At 29.3% G+C, this 22,551-nt stretch overlaps 5 protein-coding genes and 1 pseudogene across 10 annotated transcripts; 3 read left to right on the plus strand and 3 right to left on the minus strand.

The window, feature by feature from the left end:
* Positions 1 to 1,350: 1,350 nt before the first annotated feature.
* LOC100643639 (histone H1A, sperm) lies at positions 1,351 to 4,604 on the plus strand. Of its 2 annotated transcripts, XM_048409460.1 has the most exons (3): positions 1,351 to 2,139; positions 3,893 to 3,998; positions 4,470 to 4,604. In XM_048409460.1, the coding sequence occupies exons 1-2, from the start codon at positions 1,483 to 1,485 to the stop codon at positions 3,986 to 3,988; spliced, it is 753 nt and encodes a 250-aa protein (XP_048265417.1). In that variant the 5' UTR covers positions 1,351 to 1,482; the 3' UTR covers positions 3,989 to 3,998; positions 4,470 to 4,604. The 2 variants fall into 2 exon arrangements, with proteins under 2 accessions (XP_048265417.1, XP_003393114.2); XM_003393066.4 differs by lacking the exons at positions 3,893 to 3,998; positions 4,470 to 4,604 and having other exon boundaries at positions 1,351 to 2,341.
* Positions 4,108 to 4,667, minus strand: LOC100643752 (annotated as a pseudogene).
* Positions 4,668 to 8,985: 4,318 nt separating this feature from the next.
* Positions 8,986 to 9,438, minus strand: LOC100643875 (histone H4). Its single transcript, XM_003393067.4, has one exon. The coding sequence runs from the start codon at positions 9,353 to 9,355 to the stop codon at positions 9,044 to 9,046; it is 312 nt and encodes a 103-aa protein (XP_003393115.1). The 5' UTR covers positions 9,356 to 9,438; the 3' UTR covers positions 8,986 to 9,043.
* A 2,096-nt stretch (positions 9,439 to 11,534) lies between these two features.
* LOC100649610 (chymotrypsin-2) lies at positions 11,535 to 15,336 on the minus strand. Its single transcript, XM_020868667.2, has 6 exons — positions 15,324 to 15,336; positions 15,166 to 15,228; positions 12,697 to 12,783; positions 12,251 to 12,607; positions 11,914 to 12,143; positions 11,535 to 11,831 (listed from the first exon to the last, which is right to left on the minus strand). Exons 1-6 carry the CDS (start codon positions 15,334 to 15,336, stop codon positions 11,667 to 11,669), a joined length of 915 nt encoding a protein of 304 aa, XP_020724326.2. The 3' UTR covers positions 11,535 to 11,666.
* LOC105665767 (histone H3) lies at positions 14,177 to 15,839 on the plus strand. The gene has a single exon (XM_020862722.2). The coding sequence runs from the start codon at positions 15,380 to 15,382 to the stop codon at positions 15,788 to 15,790; it is 411 nt and encodes a 136-aa protein (XP_020718381.1). The 5' UTR covers positions 14,177 to 15,379; the 3' UTR covers positions 15,791 to 15,839.
* A 290-nt stretch (positions 15,840 to 16,129) lies between these two features.
* Positions 16,130 to 18,430, plus strand: LOC100644000 (probable oligoribonuclease). 5 transcript variants are annotated; one of them, XM_020862718.2, is made up of 6 exons: positions 16,131 to 16,534; positions 16,938 to 17,000; positions 17,152 to 17,313; positions 17,404 to 17,624; positions 17,722 to 17,861; positions 18,276 to 18,430. In XM_020862718.2, exons 2-5 carry the CDS (start codon positions 16,956 to 16,958, stop codon positions 17,852 to 17,854), a joined length of 561 nt encoding a protein of 186 aa, XP_020718377.1. In that variant the 5' UTR covers positions 16,131 to 16,534; positions 16,938 to 16,955; the 3' UTR covers positions 17,855 to 17,861; positions 18,276 to 18,430. The 5 variants fall into 5 exon arrangements, 4 of the variants coding, with proteins under 4 accessions (XP_012164306.1, XP_020718377.1, XP_012164295.1 ...); XR_001098740.3 differs by having other exon boundaries at positions 16,132 to 16,534; positions 17,722 to 18,170; XM_012308905.3 differs by having other exon boundaries at positions 16,132 to 16,534; positions 17,934 to 18,430.
* The last annotated feature ends 4,121 nt before the right edge of the window (positions 18,431 to 22,551 follow it).

A 22,551-nucleotide genomic window follows, 5' to 3' on the forward strand; every position in this document is an offset into this window, starting at 1 on the left:
CGAAATAAATTCCATATGTTACCTAATTATTGTTTTACAAAATAGTGTGACACAGACCAATAATTGGGTAAATAGGATATTTTACTGTTTTAATAAAGGATTATGTTACTTTATGACTATAAAAGATTATGTTTAAAACAAGATGTCTACTTTAAACGACTAAGCAACACTCTTATCTCAAATAAATAGATGTTTTGATAATTTTGCACTACTTTTGTGTTAAAATAATTATGTTATATACCTACATTATAACTGTAAACATCATAGAAATCATATATATTACAATTTATATAAGGGAAATTCAAAATTGTGTTATAATAAGACATGAAACCATTTTTTTACGCGCAATAGACGCTTAGTATCCATCTTATAATGCAATCTTTATGTCTGCATCACATGATTTATATTGTTATATATTGAAAACGATTGTTTTCTAGAAACTGGTATGTCACATTTAAGTGTTTTAAGACTCTAAATAGCTAATGCGATTTTTATAAAAATAAAAATTGTTCACACATGCAATACCAAGCTCGTGTTACCATCACATCATCGATATGTATATTGCTTTCCTTTTTATGAAATTTCTTTTTTCCGCAATAATTTTACCTGGTTGAATTTAGTATTTTTTTCAAAATATATTTTGATTCCAGCAAAAAAACGAAAATCAGACTTGATACTGCATGAATGGTATTAAATAACTCGTTTTTTTATATATTAATGAGGTTATGACTTTTGTGCATCACATTTGAAAAAACGTATTGAATCAGTCTTTTTTCAATTAATTTTCTTATAAATTTTTACCACTTTACCATTATTCCATGGTATCAATGTACGACTCATCTAAAATTACATCAATTTTATACCATAGATCATTGAGTTATAAAACATCAAGACAGGCTTCGTCGTCCATTCTCTTGAAGACTATGCATTTCGGTAGTGTCTATTTTAAACTTGTAATTTCACAACTATTAATCGAATTTTCACGAAAAATGTTTGATAATCAGCAGCGTTGGTTCCACTATAATGATTAACAATGAAAGTTATCGGACAATTTTGCAATAATTAAAGAATTTTTATTGTTTTTCCACAAGCTATCCTGATGCCGTGAAGAGACACTCGTTCGAAAATCAGGCTGTGTATGAAAGTAAATAATATTTAGCAAAAAATAAAAGCTGCTGAATAAGACCTGATACACGTGGCAATTTACTCATGCATTTCTTGTACCTCGATCGATGCATTATTTTAAATAATCATGCATTAATTTAACCGATTATTTACTGCTTCACCGTTTTTCGAGAAACTCAACGTTCAACATATTCAGTAGGCTACTCTCTATGGTCGGCAGTCACAAACGTATACAGGGGTAGTATGCGTCAGTAGGCATTGTCGGTATACGTATTAACTGTGCTTGTTATGTGTTGCTGAGAAACGTTTCGTTTCGTTTCGTTTCTCAAGGAGATTATTTGCACTAATAATTGAAAAATGGAGGACAAAACTGGGAATAGCTCAGTGGAGAGTGCGGAAAACACCAGTTCAGTGAAGAAGATAGCGAAGCCGAAGTCTACAAAATCGCAACGGCCAAAATCTTCGCACCCACCAACTTCTGAAATGGTAAACGCTGCTATTAAGGAACTAAAGGATCGTAAGGGATCATCTCTTCAAGCAATTAAGAAATATATTGCATCGACGTACAAGGTTGATGGAGAGAAATTGGCACCATTTATTAAAAGATATTTGAAGTCAGCCGTTACCTCTGGCGCTGTTGTTCAGACAAAAGGTAAAGGTGCTTCTGGATCATTTAAACTGTCTACAATTAAAAGCTCCGAGTCAAAGAAGATACATCGAACTGTCAAAGTATCGAAACTGAAGAAACCCAAGAAATCCGTAGAGAAGAAAACGTCACCGATTCGAAAACCTGTGTCGCCAAAGAAGTCGAATCCCCCAAAGAAGACCGAAGATGCTAAGAAATCGACAGCTGTGAAAAAATCTACGGTCAAAGCAGCTCAGAAATCTGAGAAAGTTGAAAAAGTTAAATCTGTAACTGAATCTAAGGCTATGTCAAAGAGTAAAAGGACAACTAAAGCACCAGCGGCTAAAACAAAAACCCCAAAACCGAAGAAAGCTACGGCTTCCAGAACGGTGAAATCAGCAGCAAAAAAATAATTGCTTAATTATCAAATTTTATTCTAAAAATAAATGGCCCTTTTCAGGGCCACAAATTCATATCTGATAAGGAACGACTCTTACGACAACTTCAACAGTATTCATTTTCATCTTTTTTATTTTTTTACACGACAATAAAAAAACCTAACCTAGTCATCAATAAAATTGTCCAAATCTATCCGCATATTGCATATCCTCACATAAATTCGAAAATTTATATTATTTGACGTTGATATTAAATCAACTCAAATTTTAATTACAAATTACCGAAGAAATATGATTTTAATTTGAGAATTATAAATTTAAGTACAAAAATTCTTACTTTTTCGAAATTTCTAAAAATAATGTCGCGTTGTATTATTAATCCCAATAATTCTTGTAAGCAGCTTTGTAGAACGACAATCAACATGTTTATTTCATTTACAATTCGTTTTAGAAATTCGATATTTCGTATCGGTTATTATCAATGGAGAAAAGAAACACTTGCTATTTCTTAGACCTCTATAATACTAGTTTACGGTGTAGTAAGATCGAAATATAATTAACATAAGGATATAAAATCTTGGCCAGGACCGTGTAAACATTTTTGATATTGACTTTCCATTTTCTAATTTATTAAACTACTTGAAATGGTTAATATTTTCAATTTCATTTAAATAAAATATCATTAATCTCTATTGCTATCACTAATCACTAATCAAAAAATCATAAATTATCTTTGTGTACAATTATGCGACTTTAACATGTTGCTTGACGTATATACATTTTTCGCATATAAAACATTAGGAATTTATTTTAATTAATATTAAAGCTGGTATATGTATATATATACGTGTATCCTGTACATATCTTCGAACTAAATTTCTTAAAAGATTTCTTCATTAAGGCTCATTCTCCGAATGAATCCAGTAATAATGTGTGAGTGGGTTATAAAATGGTAAAAATACATATGAACGGAAAATGTAGAAAAGGATAAGTTTCCATGAGCTAAGCATTTGTGGCCCTAAAAAGGATCAGTAGTTGAAGTAATCATTTGTTTATTTTGAGCTAGTGTATTTCGTAACAGCGTTAGTTCCTTCACTAACCGCATGCTTAGCAAACTCTCTTTGTCGATCGTTTATTGTAGTGCTCCAAGCGAGATGCTTCTGCTGTAATGCGTTCAAAAATATCATTTATAAAACTGTTCACGATACTCATGGCATTACTAGAAATACCAGTCAGTATTTGGATACACTTGTTTCAAAACTTTATAAATAATAAAATAGTGAATAGCGTAGCTTTCCTTCCTCCTACGTTTCTTCTTGTCAGCTTTACTGATATTTTTCTGGGCTTTACCAGTCTTCTTCACTGCCTTCCCACTAGCTTTTGGCGGCACTATTGATTTACGTTTATTTATTATACTATTATTAATGGGTTCGTTTCGAACTTGTATAATAAGTTTAAGTCAAAAAGTACCAATTCTAAATCACCATCAACTTCATCTGCATTTTTTACAAGTTTCTTATTACATTGATCATAAATGATTGTACTTTTACTTTAAGACAAAATACTTTAAGATTTTAAATTTGGGTAATAAATAGTACATTTATTATATAATGATATAACGTAATAATATGTAAAACAATGATGAAATATTTTTCTGTTAATAATACGAACAATTTTCCAATACGATTATGAGGGCCTGTAGCACGGCCCATAGAGTACTTATATTCTTTATTATAATTTTTAGCACCCTTTGGGGCCTTTTGTGTACCAGATGAAACACGGCTGTCCGTTCCATTTTACGACGGACATGAAAAACATCCATTGGTCTATCCGGCAATGAGCCGTATCAGGTAATTTTCCAAAGGTTCAATCTGTAGTATTTATATATATAAGATATATAGATAAAATAATAGACTATATATAGCTACAGAAAAATGTTCAAATATTTTATGACCCTAATAATTTTGAAAATTTTCAATGAAATTTTTATTTTAATCATTTTACAAAATTTAGTAACATAGGTTGTCGATGATTATTGTGGCAATTGTGTAAATCCGAAGGATTAAAAGAACAAAGTAAAATCCGAGAAGATCCTTTGTCTTGAAGATAACTTACGGCCCTCAAAAGGGCCATTTTATGGATATATTGTTATTTATGTTATTTTCTTGGCAAAAGTGCCGCTTGAATGTTTGGCAAAACATCTCCTTGATTGATGGTGACTCCATATAGTAATTTGTTTAATTCCTCGTCATTACGGATGGCGAGTTGAACGTGTCTAGGTATGATTCTGGATTTTTTATTGTCTCGTGTTGCATTTCCAGTCAATTCCAAATCTTCAGCAGCCAAATATTCCATAACTACAGCCAGGTAGACAGGAGCACCAAATCCCACGCGTTGACGTAATTACCTTTCCTCAGAAGTCTATGGATACGACTAACAAGAAATTGGAGTCCCGCTTTGAACGAACGGGATGACTTTCCCTTCGCCTTTGTTTTCTCTCCTTTTCCACGACTGGACATTTTAGATTTATACTATTTACACATTCGTTCTCAGGGCAAAGAGCCTTGAACAAAACTCCTGCAAGATTTAAGATATTTTTAAGGACGTTCTGCTTTCTCTTGGCCTTGTAATTTCCCTTTTCAGTTTAAATCTAATGAATTGTAGTGATTGTAGTGATATTTAGTAATTAAAAATTTTTTAGTAATTTAGTAAAATTTCTTATGGCAATTTATTATCGGAATTTTAAAAATTTCTCTTAAAAATTTAAAAATCTTAAAAAAAGGTGTGTATTAAGCAATAAGAAGGAAATTGTTTCTATATTAAGTTTCTTTGGATATATTAGGTCATCCCATAAGTTCGTGCCGTTTTTCGAGCGGTTATATATGTTAAGATTGTTTACATACCTTTCAGTTTCATGAAAAAATGTAATCCCCCTCTCGTTATACAACCTTTTCCCATTTTTCTGGTAGGGTCGTTATTCCATCTCGATAAAAGTTCTCCTGTTTTTCTTTAAAATAATTTTATATGATATTAAAGTATATTATTAAAGTATATTTTTGAGAATGTCAATATTTTCAAATTTTTTACCTACTAAAAAGTGTTGTAATGCTCTGAACAGGTGGTAATCAGATGGGGCAATGTCTGGGGAATATGGGGGATGTGGTAAAAATTCCCAATTAAATTCAGACAATTTTTTTGTAACGCTTCCGTTCCGTAAGTTCATGGGGTACTCAAACGTCCAACTTTGACACCAACCCCATTTTTTTTAAACACCTATGAATCGTTGACTTAGGTATTTTCAGAACATTTGACATCTCTTGAACTGTTAAACTTCGTGATTTTTCAACAAGATCCCGAATTATATCTTCGTCTGTCTGAGAAGGACGCCCGGAGCGTTCCTCGTCTTGTAAACAGAAATTCCCAGCTTTAAAACGATGGAACCACTTCCTACAGGTGCGAGATGAAAGCGCATTTTCTCCGTAAACAGCACATATGTTTTTCGTGGCAATTGTTACAGAACTTCCTTTCCGAAATTCATATAACATGAGATGTCGAAAATGGATACGCATTTCACTCATGATATTTTATTGTTAGAAGTCACTGTGTTCATTATATTACGATCTATATTACGAAGATAAACGATGGAATAGAACTTTCCTCGCTCGAAATATTACTGTGAATGAACTGCACAAGCCGGTTCATCATATTTATTAGGAACCGGACCAACAGCAGCGCACCAATCAGAATGCAGCACCTAAGAAACACTCGGCTTTTTAACCCCTCCCTATATTTAATACGCTTCCACTGCCATCTGACAATTCAAAATCTCTTTCTTTTAACATTAAACAAATCTTTTTTTTTTTTTCACTGTGTGGCTTTTATGTGGTACCTGAGACTGTTGTGTGCCTTAATGCCCGCTCTAAACTTGTAATTTATTGGTTAGGTACATTGTTGATTGGTGGTTTATTTTTATTTTCACTTCAGTAGTGATAGGATAAAAGTTTCAAAACCTATAAGCATAATGGTTATTGTAATGGGTTCTGGATAATTTTGGTTAGTTTTCCTATTTCTTAATGGAATTTCGTTTATGTTGTATCGTACTATTTTGTTTATTAGATTGTTGTGATTATTTTTAATGTCCTGCGTGTTAATCTTTTTATGTGTTTTATGTGTTTATATTCATGTGTTTTTTAACGATTACTGGAGTTATATAGTTGTAATTGACAGGGTATGTTGCATTTTGAATTTGAGTTACTATTTGTGTTGCTAGTAGTTGATATGGGAATACTTGGTATATTGTGGAAGGTGGCAGCTAATAATTCAACTTTCTCCTTCTTTGAAAAGGCTGATTCAGCCTGGATTTCTAGAGGTATTGATAAGTCGTTATTGTGTAGTGTGTTATATATTTTCTAGAGAGTTATTTGTTATGCTGAGAATTTAGATTTGGTAGTGTCACTTTGCTTGTTTTGATTTGTGTGGTGAGAATGTTTCTGGCTAGTTTGTGTTTTGGGAATCTTATTGTTCATTTCTGGACTTGATGAGGTGGTGCCAAGGATGATTGGAAGTTATTGTGTACATATATGTCTTGGTTTTGAAAGTGAATTTGTTGTATGCGTTATGTAGCTTGCTTTCTACAGATTTTCTATCTTGCGGTCAATATTTTGCAGATTAATGAGATATGTGCTTATTCTGTGTCTATTGCAAAGATTTCTGTTGGGGTTTTTATTGTAATTTAACTTGTCCATGTGCTTGGTAGTATAAGTATTGTATGAATGATTTTTTGGAGTCATATTTTACCCAATATCTGCATGAGTGAAATATGATTCCTACTTTCCTGACTTCTAATATACTGGTTCCTGGAGTGAACGTGATTTTGTATATTGGGTAGCTTGAGAATTGGCCTTTTTGTATTTGGGTACAGGATGTTGGCTTTAGATTATAGCTTTTGAGTTCTGTCAGTATATAATGGTAATCTATTTTAGGAAGTCCTTTTAAGGACATTGTTATGGCCTTCTCGCATGTAAAGAGTAATTATATATTGTTTTTGGTACAAAATGTCTTAAATTTGATATGTTGCTGAGTGTTTCTAAAGGTTATTTTAGTCTGGTTTAAAAAATATTTGATTTGGAAGCCATCATAATATGTGTATGGAGATCTTTTTGTGAGTGTATGTAGAATAATGGACCTGGGTGGATTACATGTGGGTTTTGTGTTTGTATTATCTATGTATGTTTCTATGTCTTTTGTTTTGTTTGAGTTTATGAGGAAAGGGGATGTGCTTTTTGGAGATGAGTTTTGTTCAGTGTTGAAGCAGTTTCAAAGTATTAGGTCATCCCATAAGTTCGTTCTGTTTTTCGAGCGGTTATATATGTTAAGATTGTTTACATACCTTTCAGTTTCATGAAAAAATGTAATCTCCCTCTCATTGTACAACTTCTTCCTATTTTTCAAGTATGTTTATAAATCGACACATGAAATGTATACACAAAAGTCGGCACGAACTCATGGGATGACCTAATAATTTGAATAGATTAAAGATTGGTATGTTTAGTGTGAGGAGTTAGCACCATACTCACAGTTTTTGGACCTTGGACTTGTATGGTTACTATTTTGTTTGAACCTTTTAGTAACATAGATTTTCTTTTCACTCTTATGGAGTAGGGTTCTCTATTCTGTCTTTTAGCTTGCCTGGAGGTTGTTCATAGTTTGTTTCATCATTTTTCCTTGACTTTGAGACCTTGAAAGGATAATTATGGTACCCGCCAGTCCACAGTCGTTTTAATGATGTTGATTTGCGCTAGACTTTTTGGCGAATGAGTGTATATTATATTGTAAATGCTTGGTTTTCTCTAGCTTCGCTGTTCGCTAAAGAACTCAAGTTGCGGACCTGCTGATCAGTTCTTTTCGTTTCGCTGTCAAGGAAGAACCTTAATATACCTATTCTCAACAAATGCTATCGGATGGATTAATAATTGGCAATATATATTCGTAATGAAGACAAAATTATAATTACACTTTAATATGACTATTGTAAATTTGATATTTGTACCGAGAAATTTATGCATATTGTATGATTTTACTCGGACGCCATATTTGTTTCATCTATAGTCAGTCCAATGAGTCGAATTGGTAATAAAAAATACACGTGGTAATAAGCTGTAATTCGACTGCGCACTGGCCTAACCAAACTTGTCGTTGAACCAAATAGTTTTTTCTATGTATTCGAAGCACGATTCTTACACAGTTGGCTGATGTTGCTCGCGACAATAAGAAAACAAAAATTATACATGCATATCATTTTTTAACTAGCTACATATTTGTAATGACATTTGTAATTTCTGTAATAATAATAACGCTGTGAGATGTACTGCCAGATATTCAAGTCAACTTTTACCAAAGGAAGTAGTTAATTCTTTCTAAGGGAATAATGATCTCATAGTAATAATAAAAATGATACCTACAGATTGTATCAAATTATTCCGTAAATTATTTGAACATATGAACAAAATTAATCGGGAGTTACAAATACATAAGGCAATTTTATTTGAAAAATATGTATCACGAGATATTCCAAATGAAGTATTAGGTCATCCCATAAGTTCGTGCCGTTTTTCGAGCGGTTATATATGTTAAGATTGTTTACATACCTTTCAATTTCATGAAAAAATGTAATCCCCCTCTTGTTGTACAATCTTTTCCCATTTTTCTGGTAGGACCATTATTCCGTCTCGATAAAAGTTCTCGAGTTTTTCTCTAAAATATGAAATGTATACACAAAGGTCGGCACGAACTTATGGGATGACCTAATAGAACGAGTGTTCTTGCGTTAGGAAAAAATTGTGGCCCTGAAAAGGGCCGTTTTGCTGATTGCATGTCAAAACAATGATTTTGCATTTTAACCTCCAAAACCATAAAGAGTGCGTCCTTGTCTCTTCAAAGCGTATACAACATCCATAGCCGTCACAGTCTTCCGTTTAGCGTGTTCGGTGTACGTAACCGCATCACGAATAACGTTTTCTAGAAAAACTTTTAAGACACCCCGAGTTTCCTCGTAAATCAAGCCAGATATGCGTTTAACACCACCACGACGAGCCAAGCGACGAATTGCTGGTTTCGTGATACCCTGGATGTTATCACGAAGTACCTTCCTATGACGCTTCGCTCCTCCCTTTCCCAATCCCTTTCCTCCCTTTCCACGACCAGTCATATTGAAAAATTTACTGGTTACTAGTGAAAGATTTTGTCCTGATGATTATCACTTCAATATCAACGTTACCACTAAGGTTACTAAATTCGTCTCTGGTGTCGCATCGAGTGCCAGCGCTTTTATACTTTCGAACAGGTATATTCCCCACCATTTTATATCAGCCAATCAAATGTCGCGACGTATCAAGCCGAGATTATATATATTAGTACCTTGAAACATCTGCAGTACATATTCTAAAGCGCAGCAGCGTAGAAGGTTCTTTATTCATATAACGAACCATGACTCGCATTAATCAGTGCAATAGTAAGATAATGAAACCTAAAAGCTCGAAAAGTTACGTCATTCGGAAGATGCCTCCTTATCAAAAATGCACGAAATTGTTAATACCCAAGAAATCATTTGAAAAGCTTGTACACGAAATCTGTCGGAATGTACAACAAAATAAAAAAATAAATAACATATGAAAGTCTATTTGAATAATAAGTCTGAATAATCAATCGGAACAGTTGAATTATTCGTATCTTTATCGCTAAATGAATAAACGAACAAAAAACATTATGTATACGTCTTTTTTATGGGCTACAAGATCTTAGAACCATATGTATCTTTTAACGACAGCATTTGCTGTAAAATCTAATATGTACATATGTGAATTGTTTAGAGGATCAAATCGACAACAACTTAAGTTAATAAGGATCAGAAAGCGATGACGACTTATATAAGTATATATACTTATACATATATTTCGGATTTAAAAAATCATATTTTATGTGTTACTAGAAAGTCGATGGGAATACAAGATAGATAAACACCTGAAACTTTGGCTATGTAGAACCATATATATATCCAAAGAAACTTAATATAGAATCAATTTCTCTCTCATTGCTTAATACACACCTTAAAAAATTAATACTACGATAATAAAATCAATAATACGATATTACTGCATACATTCTATCGATTGTAACCTTGTATATTGAAATATGGAATAAATGTTACTGCATAATCTTTGTTGCTTCTTTCTATTCTTAATGAAATTTTTAAGAGAAATTTTTAAAATTCCGATAATGAATTACCATAAGAAATTTTAATTACTGATTGCGAAAAAACTATTATTATGCCGTAAATATCACTACAATTCATTAGATTTAAACTGAAAAGGGAAATCACAAGACCAAGAGAAAGCAGAACGTCCTTAAAAATATCTTAAATCTTGCAGGAGTTTTGTTCAAGGCCCTTTGCCCTGAAAACGAATATCTATCTTCTAAATGTAGCTGCATTCTTCGTCGGTTGGTCGGCATATGTATATGTATACATGTAACGTATACTACGTATGTACTTTAGAATCTCCGGAGCTATGCTGTTGAGACCCTACCCCACCAACTACATATCACATGGGCAGTCAAGTCAGCAAAGGGATCTCCCCTCCGTTTTGCAGTTGCCCAGGTGTATCCCTTGCATATTTTCTGAGAACAAAAGACCCGCCGGCACACCGTCTACCAATCCGCCTTTAGATATTTGAATTTGCGTTGCTTCCATACATACACTAAATCAAAAGATATTTATAGGTACGTAAAGGTAGGTAAAAGGATTACAGACATATTAATTTCTATTTTACAGGCGTTTGAATTTTTTATCTCATACTTTGGTTAAGAAGAGATATTTTTGTTTCGAGATATTTTCAGAAGACTATTACAAATCAACTATTAAAAATCAAAAAGTGAAACGATTAAACCAAATATAATTGATGAGGTGAGATACAGTGATTTACTGATTATACGGATTAAAGACAACTTGTCGCACACAAATTAATACTCCTCAAAACAATATTTGTTAGTAAAAAGAAATACTTATCAAACAATGTCTCTGAAGGTAATACTCTATGATACGGTATGTACTTCACAAGACAATACTTCGCGAGGCTCATCGCATTCGTTATCGAAAATGTAGGTGTAAATCTTCTTCCTGTTGGATGTTCTTTTTCAAAAGCCTGATTTTTCACGAAATGAGGTAGGAACGTAAGGTGACAAGGTTTACAATGCGTCGGTTGCGTTTGAGGCAACTTATGTCAGCTATTAGTGAATTTAAGAATCTGGTAATCAGTTTCGTAAACGGTTTCCTTTGAATAATGTTAAAATCCGGAAATTTCGATAGCATCGTAAATGTAGTTATAAGCTGCAAATGGCTAAAATTGCATATAACCCAATTTTATTTATAATACATAAAATATATAAAAATATCGTTAACAGATAGATAACAATATCCACCATTATTCTTGTAAAACCACTAATATGATAAGTACAAGATTTTTTTAAAAGCGAAGTTTGGTAACTTGTTGAATCCAATCGATGAATTTAGTGACTCGGGTGAACACGCCAGGTTTATTACTGGGACAATATCCGTCTCCATAGCTAACGATTCCGATTTGAAGAGGGACATTATTTTTGAATACGATCAACGGGCCGCCGCTATCACCCTGCATTTCCAGTAAAACCAATAAAGTTCCGGATTTTTAAGCAAAAAATTGCGAAAAAAGAGGTAACGACAGGATGATTTACCTGACATGCGTCTTGATGGTATGAGGCTGAAGTGCATATGTGTTTCTCCGTTACAGCCCAATGCGAGGAGCATTCGTCATTCGAAATAATTGGTAGAAGCGCGTACTTTAGTCTTTTCGTTCCACCTCCGGTAGCTTTGTCTTTTCCCCATCCGATGACTGCACCTGTTTTGCCAGTGAATGAATTTTTCAGGTAGTTATAACTTGCGAGCTTAATAGGTTGAATGCTTCCTAAAAATTAAAAAAATGATTTAACAATAATATAGACATAATATATTTTTACATACGAATCTGCTTGTTGGGCACGTTTCTTCTTTGTTGGATAATGAGAATCTTACCTCTGAATGGAATATTTCGTGGCATATACAATAGTGCGATATCATTCAAGGTTGTTTGATAATTCGGGTGAAGTATAGCTTTGTTCGTTAACATCGCTACACCAGGCCCGTTATAGGAATTATAATCTATCCCGGTTTTGTTGCAAATACCAAAAACAACAAGAAATTGGCTAGGTCCAGATGTTACGCAATGACCTGCTGTTAACACCCATCTTGAGGAAATAATTGTTCCACCGCACTGTGAGGTCATTCCATTGCCCACCAATCCATGCACCGCAGCCATAAATGGAAATTGATTTGGTACTGCGAATTGTCCACCGACGATTCTGGTCGAGTCTAATTCATCCACCTCTTCTTCTTCTTTGTTTCGTTTTGTTTTTTATTATTAAACTCAATTTAATAAATTAATTATATAAAGACTCTTTTAAACCAGTATATCTACTTACCATACGAAGAATCAGGTATCAAGTTTGTATCCCATTGATTGATTTCGGGTGCGCTGCGGGAGATGCAGAAGACATTACGGTTCACAGCTAAAGTAAGGAAAATGAAAATGTATAAAGACTTAACACTTGTCGAAATCATGATGAACTGTGTAAAATCCACTGATAGATTTTTCTTTATATACCTACTCTTTGTTTGCGCTTCTTTAAAAATGATGTTAGTGTTTTTATTGGAAAAGTACTAGAAGCAAAGGCAATTAAGAAGCGTCAAAAATCTGATTGAGAAACGAAGTCGGCAATGCCTTTCGAAATCGACCCTTCGGGGCATCTAACGGTTGGGATTCTGTCACCACTACGTTCACGATTTTTGTTGTTTGTTTTTGACAAAGGCAAAAACGATCGTGTCGTTTTTTATGCGAGGCAACAGCTATGCAGAGAGAGAGAGAGAGAGAGAGAGGAAGAAATTTTAATCGTACGAAAGAAAATGATTTCGTATTATGGTATGCAGGATAGTGCCGCATTGGCTTAATTGCCTGTCGTCGTTATCACCACCGAGAGTCATAATTGACTTCGTGAAGCGAAGAGAAAGATACTTGAAATTTTTTGGAAGTGTATTTCCCTCGTCAAGTTTACTTTTTTCGACAGATAAAGTTGCCACCGATTAGTAGTTAAGAAAGCATTTCGAAAGACATGGAAAAGTAAAACCAGATTACTTTAACGTCTCTGCTGGTTACTGTTTAAATTTAAACGAAACATTGGTAATATTTCAGAAACATTGGAACGATTGATAAATGCGTTACATTTTCGACCAATAAGAATTGAACGACGTTTTCTATAAAAGCAGAAGAACCGCATAGAAACGTGAGACGAGCTTGAGACAACATTGCGTATGTTTGTATTTCAGTGAATATAAATATTCTGAGTGTTTGTTTTTCAATTAATACAGATAGTATAGATTGTTTACATTTTAACAAGTATAGATATTTTGTGTACTTATATTTTAACAAGTATAGAAGGTGTTCTGTGCGTTTATATTGTAACCAGTATACGTATTTAATAATGTCTCTCAAAGCTACTGTAAAAGTAATGAAAAAAATAGAAAGGAAACAGAAAAGTATTGATGTGAACAAACCGGATCGAAAGACAAAGAGAAAGAGGAAGGAGAGTTATGCGGTATATATCTATAAAGTACTTAAACAAATTCATCCAGACACAGGTATTTCGAGCAAAGCCATGAACATTATAAATTGTTTTGTGCAAGATATATTCGAGAAAATTGCTGCCGAATCATCTCGTTTGTCCGAGTACAATAGGCGAAGAACTATTACATCGAGAGAGATACAAACCGCCGTCAGGCTTTTATTGCCTGGAGAACTTGCTAAGCACGCAGTTAGCGAAGGTACAAAGGCAGTTACTAAGTATACAAATACCAAGTAAACAAAAGAACATCTAATTTCACAAACTTAAAACAATCGGCCCTTTTGAGGGCCACCAATTTCTTTTTTTCATTGGAACTTTTGCTTGTTTTCCTTTTTAATTCTTCTAATTAGAATTGTAATCTGAGTAGAATTTAAATAAACATCATTCGCAATACTATCTATTAATTCTGCATTATCCAATCAAGATACGTGTATGTAGCAAGATCATAAACTATAGAATAACGGCGCCGATTAGTATCACAGACTTGGAGTTGTAACATTGTATTTGTATCACGCAATAAACGATATATGATTACCTCATTTAGAGATAGCAAAACTGCAAATATCGATTACTATTTTAACAAATTGGGAAACAAGGAGAACAAAGTGTAATATAAATATAAATATCTATTTATATTAGAAGCCTAGAATATTAAAAGAATTACAAGTGGGCAAAATCGTTATTACGGTCCTATAAAAGAATATATATGTAGTACATAGTACTAAGAAATGTTGAAGACTTTTTTATACAACTCCCATCAAAATTTTAGGTTCTCACGTATCCATATTTCTATGGCTCCATTCGTCTTTAAATATATATATCCGAAATATAATTCAGAAACATAAACATGTATATCTTATTAACTACATGGTATTAACCACCTGTTTGTCATAACAATATATCATCGACCTTATCTAACGACAGACCATAACGAGGAATTAATGTTTAGCTATTAATATTTATTTTAATTTTAAACATAGTAGACTGTTGTCTTATTGTGTAAACGGAGAATTACCATATATTTAAAAATATGTGATGGTCCTAAAAAGGATCGATTAACCTCCGAAATCGTACCATGTTTTGCTTTGGTAAGCAGATAAGGTATATACAATATACATAGATGCAAGCTTGGTGAATAAGAATTTTAAGGTTAACTGGCAGTTAGATTGTAGTTTTATTGAGCGGGAGGGGAACATAGCTGGTTTTATGGTGCCTCTTTTGGATTGTAATTGTAGCGATAATTACTCTTTTAATTAAAAAGTTATTAAATACCTCTGTATATGATAAACACTGATCCCCCACTATTATCGAACTGGCCAATCCAAAATAGCTTCCCTTAATTGACTGCCCCTTCTCGATCGCAATGAACCAATCAAACGTTCGAAGCTCCTGCCTCGTAAGATATATAAAATCCAAGTCGTCGTCGGAGCTGAGAAAATTCATTTCTGTACTGACTTCTGCGGACGTGTTGTAATATTAGAGTATAATGGCTCGTACTAAGCAGACTGCTCGTAAATCAACTGGTGGTAAAGCCCCCCGAAAGCAGTTGGCGACAAAGGCTGCGCGTAAAAGTGCACCTGCAACTGGAGGAGTTAAGAAACCTCATCGTTATCGTCCCGGAACTGTTGCTCTTCGTGAAATTCGAAGATACCAAAAGAGTACTGAGCTTTTGATCCGTAAATTGCCTTTCCAACGGCTTGTTCGTGAAATTGCACAAGACTTTAAAACTGATCTGCGTTTCCAAAGTTCAGCAGTTATGGCGCTTCAAGAAGCAAGCGAAGCCTACCTAGTTGGGCTCTTTGAAGACACGAATCTCTGTGCTATTCACGCTAAAAGAGTTACTATTATGCCAAAAGATATCCAGTTGGCGCGTAGAATTCGTGGAGAACGAGCTTAAATTTTTTTCTGGCAGCAAAAATAAAAACGGTCCTTTTCAGGACCAACAATTCTTTTCTCGAAAGAACAGTTCGATATTCGATGCATTACATTATTCATGTATATTTTATTCATATATTCTTTTGATTGTAATTCATAATAGGTAGAACTACAGATTAAGTTTAAAAAAAAAACATTTTACAACAAAGTTTAATCTGAATTCTAACTTCTTGTTAATTTTTATGTACAGGTTTATTTCGTGTACATTATAGATATCGTTTTGAGTAAGTAGCCTGTCATTAATATACTTCTTTATATGTATATGAGTTTGACTGATATTATTAAACATACAATTAAACAGTGTTTATATTGAGATATTGAAAATCGTTCTGTAAAAAGGACAAAAATATAAACAAATCCTCAATATTTTTAAAAACCGTTGTATCTAGAAACGTGAAATTTGGACAGTATATGTCAATATTCCTTTTGAGCATGAAATAAGAAATAATTTTTGGAAATACAGATTTTAAAATGGTAGAAAACATTTTTTTAAGAACATCCATATTCCACGAGCTGTTAAAGTTAGAGACATGAAAATTGGCATATGGACTCTTTATAAGTAATGAGTTAAAAATAATTTGATATATAATTGATACTGTATGCTGTACAAAAGGGAAAGGAAACGCATAGACATAGGAAAGAGTCATTCTAGTTTCTATAAGATTTTAACATACAGTACATTACATAGTATTAAGTTCTACATTCAGTAAGTGTATTATAACTGAACTTATTTTTACTAAAGTATTTAATTAAAGTAAAATATGTTTTTTTATAATAGTTATATTATAGTATATTATAGTTATATTTTATATAATCAATTATGTAATTATACTAATATAGACATTTCATTTGGAATTAGGTTATGTTTCGAGCTTATGTTTCACGTTTTTTCATACGAGAAATATATTGTTTCGATAATTACAAATATCAATTATTATGTAATGATGCTTGTAATATATATCAAAAACGAAAATCAATTTATGCAAATCAGTTTATCTATATTAAAATTTTCTTTAGAAGAATAAATTTCAACATAGTGATAAAAGAGAAAGATAAACTCTTTTAAATCCTTTTCCGAGAATAGTTATGAAACAGATCTTATATTTTAGATCTCATCAAGCGAAAATATGGCATATGACAACCGTGATTGCATCGTATGGATAGACACAGAAGTAAATATTTTATGAAATTTTTCTAGGTTAAGTTATAGTATACGCTCATAAGGATTTGTATATATATTTGATTGCTTTAGTTTTTCTGAATATACAATCACTGTAATCATAAACTTAAACGTACAAAATATTATATTAAACTCCTTTTTAGTTAACTGGACTTAATATAGAAAAGGATACAATATTGGAAATTGCTTGTTTGATAACTGACAAAGATTTGAACATTATAAGTGAAGAATTTAATGTTGTAATTAATCAACCAGATGTGGTGTTAGAAAATATGAATGAATGGTGCACTAACTGGCATATAAAGGTGAATCAACTATTTTTTACTATAGTAATTATTTGAACTTTAAACATGCATTTATAACTGATATTTATCATAAGAACTATATTTTTCCAGACTGGGCTGATAGAGAAATCTAAATGTAGCAAATTTAGTTTAACGGATGTAGAGCAAATGTTACTTAATTTGTTAAAAAACTACATTCCAAGTAAAAGTTGTCCTCTAGCTGGTAATACAGTTTACATGGATCGTTTATTCTTACTAAAATTTATGCCATTAGTCAATGATTATTTACATTATAGAATTATTGATTGCAGTGTGATTAAAGAACTAGTCAGGTATTTGCATTTGAATTATCTATATACTCTAGTGATAACTATTATAGATTATATTTAATTTACATTATCTTTAAAAATAATGCATAATTTATTTTAGGAGATGGAATCCAACAATTTATAAAAATATGCCAGAAAAGAAACTTTGTCACAGAGCTTTATCTGATATCAAAGAAAGTATAAATGAATTAAAATATTATAAAACGAATATATTTACGGCTTTTATGGGATAGCACCCAGGTTCATATTCTATAGGTTACAATCCCTCAAGTGCCTTTGCTTTTTTAAAGATTGACATGATTATCTTTACAGATAACCATGTTTTATAACATGTTTATATATGTTTTTATACCATGTTTTTATATAAACCTCTTATATAAAGAGAAGTGAAAACGGAAGTTATTGGAAAAAGTTTGGGAAGGCAAAATATCTTAATTTATGAAATATTACATTTACAGTAGTATATGGAAACAATTCACAAACAGTTCTGATCCATGTAGATGCAACCGAAAGAAATTTGAATAACTAAAACATTAAGCACGTTTATCAGTAATACAATTTTAGAATTATGCTTGTATATTCTATGTAATTCAATCAAACTATTAAGGAAATATTCTAATCTATAATTTTAAAAAGAATCAATTTCTTTTGTAGGAAGATTTTGTCAAATTCGAAAAATTAATGGACTTACACAAGTTTTGAATAAAACACAGAGTCCATGCCTTAAAATCTGGATAATTTGAATTATTTTCATTTTAAAACATGGTGGATATTTTTAGAACATAAATAAATAGATATAGAAAAGTTAATACCAAAAAGTCTTAATCTTTTTGAAAAAACTTTTCCTATCCTCCTATTGTTACTATTGTTCCTATTGTTACTATTGTTCCTATTGTTACTATTGTTACTATTGTTACTATTGTTACTATTGTTACTATTGTCCCCATTGTTACTATTGTTACTATTATTGTTACTATCGTTACTATTATTGTTACTATTGTTACTATTATTGTTACTATTATTGTTACTATTATTGTTACTATTATTGTTACTATTATTGTTACTATTACTGTTACTATTATTGTTACTATTATTGTTACTATTATTACTATTATTATTATTACCTTATTTCACGTATATTTATGTGCAACATAATATGAACAAAAGAAAGAAAGTTTAAAAACATTATTACCATTGCCAGTGCGTTATGGCTATAGCGTCATAACAAGCAAAAAAGGGGAATAAAAAGCGTTAAAACGTCCTAACTTCAATTTCTACGGCAAATGAATTTGTTTACTAAAAGGTATAATTTACATCTCATGGCTAACATATGTACATGCTCGTTAATGAACGTTGCAACACCTGCTGGTTTTCTATAACAGAAAATAATTGATCAGGATTACTAGATAACTGATATGATAAAATAGAATTTTTCGGTATTCGTACGAACCAAGGATAGACGAAACGCTGAGTGAGTTTCTGAGTGATAATTTCATTTATTGTAATTTCTGTTTCATAAAAATCAAACTAACGTGCGTTTACTCGTTAAGTTTTTCCTTTTATACTCGGACGTACATGAACGTTAAAGATTCTAAAGTTCTCAGTTATACCGTGATAACCGACTATTGTTACTATTGTTACTATTGTTACGATTGTTACTATTGTTTCTATTTTTGTTTCTATTTTTGTTTCTATTATTGTTTCTATTTTTATTCCTATTTTTGTTTATATTTTCTTTCTATTTTTGTTTCAAATTTTTGAAAATTTGAATTTTCAAACATTCAAAAATTTGAAAATTTGAATTTTTAAATATTTAAAAATTTGAATTTTTGAAAATTTGAATTTTTAAATATTTAAAAATTTGAATTTTTGAAAATTTGAATTTCTAAATATTTAAAAATTTTCAAATTTTCAAATTTGCATTTTCAAATTTAAATTTTCAAAGTTGAATTTTCAAATTTGAATTTTCAAATTTAAATTTTTAAATTTGAATTTTCAAATTAACAATTTGAATTTTCAAATTTGAATTTTTGAAAATTTGAATTTTCAAATTAACAATTTGAATTTTCAAATTTGAATTTTTGAAAATTTGAATTTTCAAATTTGAATTTTCAAATTTGAATTTTCAAATTTGAATTTTCAAATTTCAATTTTCAAATTCAAATTTGAAAATTTGAATTTTCAAATTTGAATTTTCAAATTCAAATTTTCAAATTTGAATTTTCAATTTTAAATTTTTAAATTTGAATTTTCAAATTTGTATTTTTGAAAATTTGAATTTTTAAATTTGAATTTTCAAATTTTTAAATTTGAATTTTCAAATTTTTAAATTTGAATTTTCAAATTTGAATTTTCAAATTTAAATTTTCAAATTTTTAAATTTGAATTTTCAACTTTGAATTTTTGAATTTTCAAATTTTCAATTCTTTAAATTTCAATTTTTAAATTTGAATTTTCAAATTTTCAATTTTTTAAATTTGAATTTTTAAATTTGAATTTTCAAATTTGAATTTTCAAATTTAAATTTTCAAATTTGAATTTTCAAATTTGAATTATCAAATTTGAATTTTTAAATTTGAATTTTCAAATTTTCAAATTTGAATTTTCAAATTTGAATTTTCAAATTTAAATTTTTAAATTTGAATTTTCAAATTTGAATTTTTGAAAATTTGAATTTTCAAATTCAAATTTGAATTTTTGAAAATTTGAATTTTCAAATTCAAATTTGAATTTTCAAATTTTCAAATTTTCAAATTTGAATTTTCAAATTTAAATTTTCAAATTTGAAATTTCAAATTTTTAAATTTGAATTTTTAAATTTGAATATTCAAATTTTTAAATTTGAATTTTCAAGTTTTCAAATTTTCAAATTTGAATTTTCAAATTTAAATTTTCAAATTTGAATTTTCAAATTTGTATTTTTGAAAATTTGAATTTTTAAATTTGAATTTTCAAATTTCTAAATTTGAATTTTCAAATTTGAATTTTTAAGTTTGAATTTTCAAATTTGAATTTTCAAATTTTTAAATTTGAATTTTCAAATTTTTAAATTTGAATTTTTAAATTTTTAAATTTGAATTTTCAAATTTTCAAATTTTCAAATTTGAATTTTCAAATTAAAATTTTTAAATTTGAATTTTCAAATTTGAATTTTTGAAAATTTGAATTTTCAAATTTGAATTTTCAAATTTGAATTTTCAAATTTAAATTTTTAAATTTGAATTTTCAAATTTTTAAATTTGAATTTTCAAATTTGAATTTCCAAATTTGAATTTTTGAATTTTCAAATTTTCAAATTTGAATTTTCAAATTTTTAAATTTGAATTTTCAAATTTGAATTTTCAAATTTGAATTTTTGAATTTTCAAATTTTCAAATTTAAATTTTCAAATTTGAATTTTCAAATTTGAATTTTTGAAATTTCAAATTTTCAAATTTAAATTTTTAAATTTGAATTTTCAAATTTGAATTTTCAAATTTAAATTTTTAAATTTGAATTTTCAAATTTTTAAATTTGAATTTTCAAATTTGAATTTTCAAATTTTTAAATTTGAATTTTCAAATTTGAATTTTCAAATTTGAATTTTCAAATTTTCAAATTTTCAAATTTGAATTTTCAAATTTGAATTTTCAAATTTGAATTTTCAAATTTAAATTTTCAAATTTTTAAATTTGAATTTTCAAATTTCAATTTTCAAATTCAAATTTTCAAATTTTCAATTTTTTAAATTTGAATTTTTAAATTTGAATTTTCAAATTTGAATTTTCAAATTTAAATTTTCAAATTTGAATTTTCAAATTTGAATTATCAAATTTGAATTTTTAAATTTGAATTTTCAAATTTTCAAATTTGAATTTTCAAATTTGAATTTTCAAATTTAAATTTTTAAATTTGAATTTTCAAATTTGAATTTTTGAAAATTTGAATTTTCAAATTCAAATTTGAATTTTTGAAAATTTGAATTTTCAAATTCAAATTTGAATTTTCAAATTTTCAAATTTTCAAATTTGAATTTTCAAATTTAAATTTTCAAATTTGAAATTTCAAATTTTTAAATTTGAATATTCAAATTTTTAAATTTGAATTTTCAAGTTTTCAAATTTTCAAATTTGAATTTTCAAATTTAAATTTTCAAATTTGAATTTTCAAATTTGTATTTTTGAAAATTTGAATTTTTAAATTTGAATTTTCAAATTTCTAAATTTGAATTTTCAAATTTGAATTTTTAAGTTTGAATTTTCAAATTTGAATTTTCAAATTTTTAAATTTGAATTTTCAAATTTTTAAATTTGAATTTTTAAATTTTTAAATTTGAATTTTCAAATTTTCAAATTTTCAAATTTGAATTTTCAAATTAAAATTTTTAAATTTGAATTTTCAAATTTGAATTTTTGAAAATTTGAATTTTCAAATTTGAATTTTCAAATTTGAATTCTCAAATTTAAATTTTTAAATTTGAATTTTCAAATTTTTAAATTTGAATTTTCAAATTTGAATTTCCAAATTTGAATTTTTGAATTTTCAAATTTTCAAATTTGAATTTTCAAATTTTTAAATTTGAATTTTCAAATTTGAATTTTCAAATTTGAATTTTTGAATTTTCAAATTTTCAAATTTAAATTTTCAAATTTGAATTTTCAAATTTGAATTTTTGAAATTTCAAATTTTCAAATTTAAATTTTTAAATTTGAATTTTCAAATTTGAATTTTCAAATTCAAATTTTCAAATTTGAATTTTCAATTTTAAATTTTTAAATTTGAATTTTCAAATTTTTAAATTTGAATTTTCAAATTTGAATTTTCAAATTTTTAAATTTGAATTTTCAAATTTGAATTTTCAAATTTGAATTTTCAAATTTTCAAATTTTCAAATTTGAATTTTCAAATTTGAATTTTCAAATTTGAATTTTCAAATTTGAATTTTCAAATT

Source organism: Bombus terrestris, chromosome 1 (assembly GCF_910591885.1).
Source record: "Bombus terrestris chromosome 1, iyBomTerr1.2, whole genome shotgun sequence".
Lineage (NCBI taxonomy): Eukaryota > Metazoa > Arthropoda > Insecta > Hymenoptera > Apidae > Bombus > Bombus terrestris.

Bases quoted from the DNA above. Each gene is read 5' to 3' on its own strand.
- LOC100643639 (XM_048409460.1), top strand. From the start codon at position 1,483: ATGGAGGACAAAACTGGGAATAGCTCAGTGGAGAGTGCGGAAAACACC. The intron at 2,140-3,892 runs GTGAAATCAGCA...TATAATTTTTAG, and splicing joins AAGCTACGGCTTCCAGAACG to CACCCTTTGGGGCCTTTTGT.
- LOC100643875 (XM_003393067.4), bottom strand. From the start codon at position 9,355: ATGACTGGTCGTGGAAAGGGAGGAAAGGGATTGGGAAAGGGAGGAGCG.
- LOC100649610 (XM_020868667.2), bottom strand. The intron at 12,784-15,165 runs GTATTTAATAAC...TCCTTACTTTAG, and splicing joins AGTGTTTATCATATACAGAG to CTGTGAACCGTAATGTCTTC. The intron at 12,608-12,696 runs GTAAGTAGATAT...GAAACAAAGAAG, and splicing joins GATACCTGATTCTTCGTATG to AAGAAGAGGTGGATGAATTA.
- LOC105665767 (XM_020862722.2), top strand. From the start codon at position 15,380: ATGGCTCGTACTAAGCAGACTGCTCGTAAATCAACTGGTGGTAAAGCC.
- LOC100644000 (XM_012308916.3), top strand. From the start codon at position 16,956: ATGGCATATGACAACCGTGATTGCATCGTATGGATAGACACAGAA. The intron at 17,001-17,151 runs GTAAATATTTTA...ACTCCTTTTTAG, and splicing joins TCGTATGGATAGACACAGAA to TTAACTGGACTTAATATAGA. The intron at 17,625-17,721 runs GTATTTGCATTT...AATTTATTTTAG, and splicing joins GTGATTAAAGAACTAGTCAG to GAGATGGAATCCAACAATTT.